General features: G+C 45.9%; 1 protein-coding gene across 2 annotated transcripts; it reads right to left on the bottom strand.

Annotated features, from left to right (window-relative positions):
- Positions 1-841: 841 nt before the first annotated feature.
- On the bottom strand, positions 842-10,567 carry LOC144597936 (regulator of G-protein signaling 21-like). 2 transcript variants are annotated; one of them, XM_078407757.1, is made up of 5 exons: positions 10,367-10,567; positions 8,578-8,688; positions 7,344-7,405; positions 7,074-7,240; positions 842-1,558 (listed from the first exon to the last, which is right to left on the bottom strand). In XM_078407757.1, the coding sequence occupies exons 1-5, from the start codon at positions 10,462-10,464 to the stop codon at positions 1,370-1,372; spliced, it is 627 nt and encodes a 208-aa protein (XP_078263883.1). In that variant the 5' UTR covers positions 10,465-10,567; the 3' UTR covers positions 842-1,369. The 2 variants fall into 2 exon arrangements, with proteins under 2 accessions (XP_078263883.1, XP_078263884.1); XM_078407758.1 differs by lacking the exon at positions 10,367-10,567 and adding an exon at positions 10,266-10,353.
- Positions 10,568-10,784: the final 217 nt, after the last annotated feature.

The raw sequence follows: 10,784 nt of genomic DNA on the forward strand, positions 1-10,784 counted from the left end.
CTACTGAATGCACCATCGTAAAGTCGAGGCATCGTAAGTCGAGGAGCATCTGTATATCCGTGCCTATCCAAAAGCCTCTCAAACATCACTGTTGGCATGGACAAGTTTAGTTTAGTTTAGAAACACAGCATAAAAACAGGCCCTTCAGCCCACCGAGTCCAGGCCGACCATTGATCACCCGTTCACACTAGTTCTACGTTGTCCCACTTTCTCATCCACTCCCTACACAATAGGGGGCAATTTACAGAGGGATAATTGACCCACAAACCTGCACGTCTTTGGGATGTTGGTGGACACCGGAGCACCGGTCACATGGGGAACGTGCAAACTCCACACACGGACGGTACCAGAGGTCAGGATCGAACCTAAATCTCTGGCGCTGTGAGGCAGCGGCCCTACCAGCTGCGCCACTGCGCTGCGTATAGATGGGCCGAAGGGCTTGTTTCCATGCTGCATAGCTCTATGACTCTGTGGAAGCTCTATGGGTAAAAAGACTACTAAAGCTTAAATAAAGATAATACAGTAACTTTACAAATGCCGACTCAAATGAGTGGGTCAGAATTACCTTGTGGAAACTATCAGGTTGCAGTTAATGTGATAACAGTGAAGATATTTTTGCAGTTGCCATCATTGCTTTGAATGTGACTTACACGTAACTCACTGGTTAAAATAAAACTCTTGCCCAGCAAGTCACTGAAATGCTTGTTTTGAACTGAGGATGTGTCCGACCATTAATAAAGGCTGCATATTTTAAAAGCTTCTGCAACTCGCTATCCTCTGCCATCTCTCCAAACTACTTAAAATTAGAAGAAACCCCCCCCCCCCCACCCCCCCCCCCCCCCCCAGCAATAATAAATAAATACTTTCATCACCACAGTTCCTTATTTCTGTATCAGAACATTATGTAATTTGTCATCGAGTTCAGTACAAAGCAGTCCAGGCTAAAACTGTTTCCACATGGCGACCAACCAAGGAAACATCTCCCCGTTCATCTTCAAATCCGGTCAGTGTTAATGAGGGAGATTAATTCTTCCCCCCGCTTCCAAATCAAATTTGTCACAGTTTCTCCCCTTCCAATTCTTCTCGTGAAGGAAAGCAAAACGTCCGGTGAGAAGGGTTGCAGTTATGCACAGCAATTGGAAATGTGTTTGTCACTGAGGCTGGGGACTATTCCCTGCCCTTTCCTTATTCCGAATGAGTTTCACTGGGGCACGGTTGACATTGAGCGCCACTGATTGTTTATCTTTCAAGCATCCTGGCTGGCATTGTCTCTCTAGTTCAACGCAAGGCTGTGGTGCCCACAACTATGGGCAATGTAGACTCGGTGATCCACGCGTTCATCGCCTTGCCGTTGCACAGAACTCTGCATTTAACTATTGCTGTTGTTGGCTTGTATCTTGTTGATCAGGTTTACGTAGACATCCGATTTTAAGAACCTGGGGTACGAATCTTTCTCCATCAAACCGAAGATAATTCTTTGGGCCCCCGCAAAACAGTCATTGGTTGGCAGTATAATACTTCTGCTGAGCAGGTCTCTCATGTTACCATCAATGTTCACCTATATTTACAAAAGGATATTGGTTTATTATTTGCTCAGTACTTGTCCTAATCTCTACATCATATTTACAAGGCAATGCTTTTCTGGACTTAAAATTAACACCCTCAAGTCAAGTCAAGTCAAGTTTATTTGTCACATACACATACACGATGTGCAGTGAAAGTGGCAACGCCTGCGGATTGTGCAAAGAAAGAATTACAGTTGCAGCATATAAATTAAAGTTAATACAGAAAAGAAAAATTTAGTCCCTGGAGTTATAATAGTGAACAGTCCTGATGGCCTGTGGGAAGAAACTCTGTTTCATCCTCTCTGTTTTCACAGCGTGACAGCGGAGGCGTTTGCCTGACCGTAGCAGCTGGAACAGTCCGTTGCTGGGGTGGTAGGGGTCCCTCATAATCTTGCTTGCTCTCGATCTACACCTCCTGATGTATAGGTCCTGCAGGGGGGCGAGTGTAGTTCCCATGGTGCGTTTTGCCGAACACACTACTCTCTGCAGGGCCTTCCTGTCCTGGGCACCCTGCTCAATCTAAGACATTTGAACTATCGTTAATGGGACTTTATCGGACTTCCATGTTATATCTTAGCACTAAATGTTGTCCCCTTTATCAATGTACACCGTGGACGGCTTGATTCTGTTCTGTATAGTCTTTTCTTTGACTGGATAGCATGCAAATAAAAGCTCTTCACTGTCGAAAGGAACTGCAAATGCTGGTTTACATCGCAGATAGACCCAAAATGCTGGAGTAACTCAGCGGGACAGGCAACATCTCTGGACAGAAGGAATTGCTTCTATACAGAGATGCTGGATGTCCCAATGAGTTACTCCAGCATTTTGTGTCTAGCTTTTCACTGTGCACATGACAGTAATGAATTAAGGTATCACAAAATGCTGGAGTAACTCAGCAGGTCAGGCAGCATCTAGGAGAGAAGGAATGGGTGACGTTTCGGGTCGAGACCCTTGGGTAACTCAGCAGGTCAGGCAGCATCTAGGAGAGAAGGAATGGGTGACGTTTCGGGTCGAGACCCTTGGGTAACTCAGCAGGTCAGGCAGCATCTAGGAGAGAAGGAATGGGTGACGTTTCGGGTCGAGACGTCTGCCTGACCCGCTGAGTTACTCCAGCATTTTGTGATACCTTCGATTTGTACCAGCATCTGCAGTTATTTTCCTACACAGTAATGAACTAAAGTATACTAAAAAAAATCATTGTTCCTTCTCGCTACAATTAAACACAATTAAACACTCTTGACTCTTCACAATTAAGTACTTGAGGGGTTGGACAGACTTGGATTGGTTTCTCTGGAATGCCAGAGGTTGAGGGGAGACCTGATGGAAGTCTATAAAATTATGAAAGGCAGAGATAGTTGACTCAAGAGTCAAGGGTGTTTTATTGTCATGTATCTCGAAACAGAACAATGAAATTCTTACTTGCAGCAGTAAAGGTTGTAAACACAGTGCTCAATAGATAAAGGTAGATTGTTCTACCCACGGTGGAAATAGACAATAGACAATAGGTGCAGGAGTAGGCCATTCGCCCCTTCGAGCCAGCACCGCCAATCAATGTGATGGGAGGACATCTTATCGAAACGTATAAGATTATTAAGGGGTTGGACACGTTAGAGGCAGGAAACACGTTCTCAATGTTGGGGGAGTCCAGAACAAGGGGCCACAGTTTAAGAATAAGGAGTAGGCCATTTAGAACTGAGATGAGGAAAAACTTTTTCAGTCAGAGAGTTGTAAATCTGTGGAATTCTCTGCCTCAGAAGCAGTGGAGGCCAATTCTCTGAATGCATTCAAGAGAGAGCTAGATAGAGCTCTTAAGGATAGAGGAGTCAGGGGGTATGGGGAGAAGGCAGGAACGGGGTACTGATTGAGAATGATCAGCCATGATCACATTGAATGGCGGTGCTGGCTCGAAGGGCCGAATGGCCTCCTCCTGCACCTATTGTCTATTGTGATCTTGGCTGATCATTCTCAATCAGTACCCCGTTCCTGCCCTCTCCCCATACCCCCTAACTCCGCTATCCTTAAGAGCTCTATCTAACTCTTTCTTGAAAGCATCCCGAGAATTGGCCTCCATTCTAGAGGGCATAGGTTTAAGGTGAGAGGGGCAAAATTTAAAGGCAATGTGCGGGGCACATTTGGAACGTATTGCTGGGAGTGGTGGTGAGGGCAGACAAGATTGTGATGTTTTAGTGGCTTTCAGATAGGCAGGGAATGGCAGATGTTTGTTTACCACGAAGATAGACACAAAATGCTGGAGCAACTCAACGGGCCAGGCAGCATCCTTGGAGAAAAGGAATGGGTGGCGTTTCGGGTCAAGAAGCCCACTCAGTCCGAAGAAGGATTCTCGACCCGAAACGTCACCTATTCCTTTCCTCCAGAGATGCAGCCTGACCCGCTGAGTTACTCCAGGCAATGGAGGGGTATGGATCACGTGCAAGCACATGAGGTCAGTTTAATTTGGCATCATGCTAGGCACAGACATTGTGGGCCGAAGGGCCTGTTGCCGTGCTGCACTGTTCTGTGTTTAGTGTTCTAATGTTCCTCTGTGCAGCAGACCAGCTGAGTCTCCTTGTGTCATTGTGTCTGGTGTTAAGTCACGAAGATCCCTTTGTGTGTTTGCATTGTCAACATAGAAAACATAGACATAGAAAATAGGTGCAGGAGTAGGCCATTCGGCCCTTCGAGCCTGCACCGCCATTCAATATGATCATGGCTGATCATCCAACTCAGTATCCCGTACCTGCCTTCTCTCCATACCCCCTGATCCCTTTAGCCACAAGGGCCACATCTAACTCCCTCTTAAATATAGCCAATGAACTGGCCTCAACTACCTTCTGTGGCAGAGAATTCCACAGATTCACCACTCTCTGTGTGAAAAAAAACTTTCTCATCTCGGTCCTAAAAGACTTCCCCCTTATCCTTAAACTGTGACCCCTTGTTCTGGACTTCCCCAACATCGGGAACAATCTTCCTGCATCTAGCCTGTCCAACCCCTTATGAATTTTGTAAGTTTCTATAAGATCCCCCCTCAATCTTCTAAATTCCAGCGAGTACAAGCCGAGTCTATCCAGTCTTTCTTCATATGAAAGTCCTGCCATCCCAGGAATCAATCTGGTGAACCTTCTCTGTACTCCCTCTATGGCAAGAATGTCTGCTAAATTTTTAAATATAGAAAAGATAACGACCTGTTAACCTGGTGTGATGATTTGTGTTGCAGTCGATAGAGCAGCACTGTTGGTGAGCCTTCCTAGTAACTCAAGCATTGCATGCCCCCCTGTCTTGGTTTGTACCATATTAAATAGGCTTGGACTGGTGTCCACCTATCCACCACTGACTCACACAGCTCTGTATCAAGGTCTGAATGAAGAAAGTAAAATACGTGGACACAAGGGCGACACAGTGGTGCAGTTGCTGCCTTACAGCGCTTACAGCACTGGAGTCCCGGGTTCAATCCTGACTACGGGTGCTGTCTGTACGGAGTTTGTACGTTCTCCCCGTGACCACCTGGGTTTTCTCCGAGATCTTTGGTTTCCTCCCACACTCCAAAGACGGACAGGTTTGTAGGTTAAATGACTTGGTATAAATGTAAAATTGTCCCTAGCGTGTGTGGGATAGTGTTAGTGTGCGGGGATCGCTGGTCGGCGCGGACTCGTTGGGCTGAAGGGCCTGTTTCCGCGCTGTATCTCTAAACTAAAGCAAACAAGGAACTGCAGATTGTTGTCATGGCACCCGCCTCAACTACTTCCTCTGCTTCGAGCTGTGACAGTTTCTTCCCAGCTGTTATCAGGCAATCTAGAGAGCAGTCTAACTAATTGGCGACCAAGCTATCTTTAATCAGACTTAATTGGTCTTTATCTTGCACAAAACATTATTCACTTTATCATGCATCTGTACAGTGTGGACGGCTCGATTGTAATCAAGTACAAGCTTTTTGCTGACTGGATTAGCAAGCAACAAAAAAACTTTCCACTGTATCTCGGTACATGTGACATTAATAAACGAAACTAAGCTAAACTAAAACAACGTTTAATCTGTTCAGTATACTCGAGTCGTGACCAAAACTGGAAAAAAAACCTGTTTGGTAAAAACAGGTTAGAATACATTTGGACAGGTACGTGGGCAGGTAAGGTTTAGAGGAATATGGGCCAAAAGCGAGCAATTGGGACTGGCGTAGATTGGGGCATCTCGGTGGCATGGGCAAATTGGGCTGAAGGCCCATATTTCCATGCAGTAGGACAATGGGTCTATGGAACCGCAGATGCTAGCATACAAAAAAACCCACAGAAAGTGCTGGAGTAACTTAGCGAGTCAGGCAGTATGTCTGGAGTATATGGGCTGTTAATGCATTCGTGGGTGGCACGGTGGCGCAGCAGTAGAGTTGCTGCCTTACAGCGCCAGAGACCTGGGTTCAACCCTGACTGCGGGTGCTGCATGTACGGAGTTTGTGCGCTCTCCCCGTGGCTGAAGAAGGACCCCGACCCGAGACGTCACCTCTCCATGTTCTCCAGACATACTGCCTGACCCGCGGAATCACTCCAACACTTTGGTCTTTCTTTTACACCAGTATCTGTAGTTGCTTGCCTCTCTATTAAAGATTTTTGTTTGATTTTCTGAGCATTGGCCAGGCTGCAGAGACAGCCTTTGCTTTCACCACAATAACAAGCTGCAAAGATGTAAACACAGCGGTAAAATAAAATTACGGAGGACAAAGGACTTTCACTCAGAGGGTGGTGGGTGTATGGAACGAGCTGCCAGAGGAGGTAGTTGAGGCAGGTAAAAGAATGCAAAGACACTTGGACAGGTACATGGATAGGGAAGGTTTCAGGGATATGGGCCAAACAAGGGCCAATGGGACTAGCGTAGATGGAGCGTTTTAGTCGGTATGGACGAGTTGGGCTGAATGGCCTGTTTCTGTCATGTGTGGCTCTATGGCTTCCTATGCCTTGCAAAAGAAACACTAGATCTAAAGGCATAGAGGGTCATGGAGTCGTACAGCACGGAAACAGGCCCTTCAGAAGTAAGGGTATTAGAACCAACATTATTTAGTAGGAATTCTTCCTGTTGAAGAACTAGTGCACGTATTTGTACACAAAAGGACACAAACCGCTGGAGTAACTCAGCGGGTCAGGCAGCATCTCTGGAGAACATGGGTAGGTGACGTTTCACAGAGTGCTGGAGTAACTCAGCGGGTCAGGCAGCATCTCTGGAGAACATGGGTAGGTGACGTTTCACAGAGTGCTGGAGTAACTCAGCGGGTCAGGCAGCATCTCTGGGGAACATGGGTAGGTGACTTTTCGAGTCGGCACCCTCCTTCGGACTGATGAAATGTCTGAACTGATCAATCTGAAGAAGAGTTCCGAGAACTATCCACTTTCTCCAGAGATGCTGCCTGTCCCGCTGAGTTACTCCAGCACTTTGCGTCTTACTGTAAATTAACCAGAATCCGCAGTTCCTTGTTTCTACCTATTTGTGCGTTTCAGATCAGAGGCTGTCGAGTACAAAAACACTCACTTGCTTAGGGGCATCACTGCGGATGAACTCTCTGAAGATGTGCTGTGCCTTGGAGCCTAGTTTATCCATAGACTTGGTTTTCTTGTAATCCTCGCAGACCAGCCAGAAATCAATGTTCTCCTCACTGAACTCCGATTTGAGGAATGCTCTAAACGCCGCAAGGCCACCTTCAGGAGGAGAAGACATCCATTTAGATTTGGGATCAAACACACCAAAAAATAAACCAATGTCAGCAAGAGTACACGGTCAGAGTGGGAATGATTCACTCACGTGGGTCTGCAAGAAGGATGTCCAGCGACTTGGACCATTGTGTTGCCTCTTCTAGAGTCAGGCTGTGGAAAACAGAAGCAAATGAAGTAGTTACGCAGACACAAAATGCTGGAGTAACTCAGTGGGAACAGGCAGCATCTCTGGAGAGAAGGAATATCAGACGAAGAAGAGTCTCGGCTATGTTTCTATGACCCAAAAAGGTCACCCATTCCTTCTCTCCGGAGATGCTGCCTGTCCCGTTGAGTTACTCCATCATTTTATAGACAATAGACAACAATAGGTGCAGGAGGAGGCCATTCGGCCCTTCGAGCCAGCACCGCCATTCAATGTGATCATGGCTGATCATTCTCAATCAGTACCCCGTTCCTGCCTTCTCCCCGTACCCCCTGACTCCGCTATCCTTAAGAGCTCTATCTAGCTCTCTCTTGAATGCGTTCAGAGAATTGGCCTCCACTGCCTTCTGAGGCAGAGAATTCCACAGATTCACAACTCTCTGACTGAAAAAGTTTATCCTCATCTCCGTTCTAAATGGCCTACCCCTTATTCTTAAACTGTGACCCCTTGTTCTGGAACTGTGGCCCCTTTCGTGCCAATCTTCGGTGTAAACAGAAATCAATTTGTTAGTTCATTCCTAAATTCAACTCAAATGTCACTTGTTTAAGATAGCTAATTCGTACTGAGCGTTGCACAGTTAGTTCAAATCGACTTTACAAATACTGGAGTGTTCAGCCAAAGGACACAAAGTGCTGGAGTAACTTAACAGGTAGGGCAGCCGCTCTGGAGAACATGGCGAGGTGAAGCTTTGGGTCGGGACCCTTCTTCGGACTGATATATCTGAAGTAATAAAAATGAACTGCAGATCCAAGTTTACCAATAGAAGGACACAAAGTTCTAGAGTAACAATGGGCCAGGCAGCAACTCTGGAGAACATGGATAGGTGACGTTTCGGGTCGGGACCCTTCTTCAGACTGATGGTACTCCAGCACTTTGTGTCCTTTCCCATCAACCAGAGTCTGCAGTTCCTTATTTCTACTGGAGTAATAAGCTCATTGATTTTGTCTACAAACTATTTGCTGGTAATAACGTGAATATTCCCCCAACAATGAAGCTCCAACTCTACACCGGCTTACATTTTGCAAGCTCCAGCCCGAATGCATGATGTGCATTTAACTTTTAGATCGTGATAACATTTAGAAAGTGGCTGTCAAAACGCAACGAGAGAGATCGCACTTACCCCACGGACAGGTCGAGTTTTCCTGACATGTTGGATAAAAAATGAATCGCAGGATGGTGAGGCTCAGAATTCAGTAGTATGGAAAACAGACGATTCTTGAGATCTTTGGCACTGGAGCAACATACAAACAAGAAACGCCAGTGTTAGCAATCTTACTTTTAATCAAACAACTGCAGTACCTGAAGCACAGAGGACTTCCACTCTGGTAGAACTACTGTGGAGCTGGTAATTGGATTTTTACAAATTCTTTTTTAGCATTGCTTTACTCAAACATTAATTACCTATCTTTTAAGAACGATACCGCGAGACGGTCGGGTAGAATTTACCAACAGAAAGTCTGCTTAAAAGACAAACTCATGAAGGAAATAAGTGGCGTAATAGAGTGAGTTTGCTCCTGTCGAGGTGCTGTTGAAATGACCCAAGCTATCGATTGACTAACAACACCAGACTCGGCTTTATAGATAGAGTGTGTTCGTTGAAGTTCTTCTGAGTTTTGCTGACGCCCAGTTATTTTCTTCCAATAATTTGCATTCATTTTCCATTTTGGATGTCAGCTTAGAGTGTGATATTTCCATATTCTGATCAACACAATGAACAGCAATGTGTTTAGAGGAAAGTCTGGTCCCTTTATTATCTGCAAGATACACACCCTTCTGCTTTTCGTCACTTTAACAAGTACTGAAATGTTCACCAGAAATATTAGCTCACAAAATTGACGCTCATTTAGTGGAGAAACATCTAACCTTTCCTTGCTTTGTTTTCAAATAATTTTGTTGTCCCATAGTTTAACTGGATGTTAGTTTCTCATGTGGCATTGACAATAGACAATAGACAATAGGTGCAGGAGTAGACCATTTGGCCCTTTGAGCCAGCACTGCCATTCAATGTGATCATGGCTGATCATCCACAATCAGTACCCCGTTCCTGCCTTCTCCCCATACCCCCTGACTCTCCCCACAATCAGTACCCCGTTTCTGCCTTCTCCCCATATCCCCTATCATTAAGAGCTCTATCTAACTCTCTCTTGAAAGCATCCAGAGAATTGGCCTCCACTGCCAGAGATTAGTTTTCTTGGTTAAATATTCAGCTTGTGCCTGCTAGTTTCGCTGTCTGTATCTCTTCGTTATCACCTCTTCCACAGCCAACAATGGAGCATTGTGGGCTCCACCTCTCCTTGCTCATCGGTGCCGGCTCCGATTCAACCTGCACCTTTTCATATCTCTAGTTTCTTTGATTGAAAATGTACAGATTGGAAAGCAAAGGCGAGTCATGAACTCTGCAAACAAAGTTATAAACTTAGAGGGTTCTCAGAGTGAGAGAACCAGCGGTATGAATATCGACCTCTAACTTCAAGTAGCCCTTGCTTTCCCTCTCTCTCCATCCCTCCTCCTCCCTCGTAGTCCGACCAGTCTGACTGTCCCCTTAATCAAATTTTATCTTTGCATGCTTCGTTGTCACCTCCCCCCAGCTAACAATGATCTATTCTATAAGAAGATAACTGCAGATGCTGGTACAAATCGAAGGTTTTTATTCACAAAATGCTGGAGTAACTCAGCAGGTCAGGCAGCATCTCGGGAGATGCTGCCTGACCTGCCGAGTTACTCCAGCATTTTGTGAATAAAATGATCTATTCTACATTTTCTTTGAGCTGCCTTGAGATCCTTTGATCTCTCGTTGTCACCCCTTACCCTTCCATAGCTCTGTGTCTCCCTCTCCCCGGACTCTCAGTCTCAGTCCGAGTTACTCCAGCATTTTGTGTCTGTCTTAAGAGAAAGATGATAATGCTCACAAGTCCTTTGCTTTCTTTTTCTCAGCCACTTTGGTGCTGCAGTCATCGGTGCCTTTCTCTTTGGTCGATGCGCTCTGACACAGCATGAGTTCGGGCATGTCTGTCTGGTTGGTGTGCAGTGGCTGATTCAGTAGGTTCTGCTTCGTTTGAATTGATAAGTGCTGCGTTCGTTCCCTCGCCTTCTGGCCCAGATATATAGGCAGGTGGTCGAGGGGGTGGGGTCGAGGGGTTTGGTGGGGAAGTACTGTTCGTACGTCTGGAACTGAGTGCCGTGAACTCACACCACAAGAAAAAAGGAAGTTTTTCTCGACTGAACCTTTCTTGACGTGGTAGCTCAACGAAGCGGTAACACAGTGCGCATGTAAAAGCTGCACTCTGGTTTTCAGTTCAAACACGCACGGTATCTCAAGATCGTGCA

Source organism: Rhinoraja longicauda, chromosome 11 (assembly GCF_053455715.1).
Source record: "Rhinoraja longicauda isolate Sanriku21f chromosome 11, sRhiLon1.1, whole genome shotgun sequence".
NCBI classification, from domain to species: Eukaryota; Metazoa; Chordata; class Chondrichthyes; order Rajiformes; family Arhynchobatidae; genus Rhinoraja; species Rhinoraja longicauda.

Bases quoted from the DNA above. Each gene is read 5' to 3' on its own strand.
- LOC144597936 (XM_078407757.1), bottom strand. From the start codon at position 10,464: ATGCCCGAACTCATGCTGTGTCAGAGCGCATCGACCAAAGAGAAAGGC. The intron at 8,689-10,366 runs GTGAGCATTATC...ATGTTGCTCCAG, and splicing joins AAAAAGAAAGCAAAGGACTT to TGCCAAAGATCTCAAGAATC. The intron at 1,559-7,073 runs GTGAGTGTTTTT...TTGTAAATATAG, and splicing joins GCAGTGATGCCCCTAAGCAA to GTGAACATTGATGGTAACAT.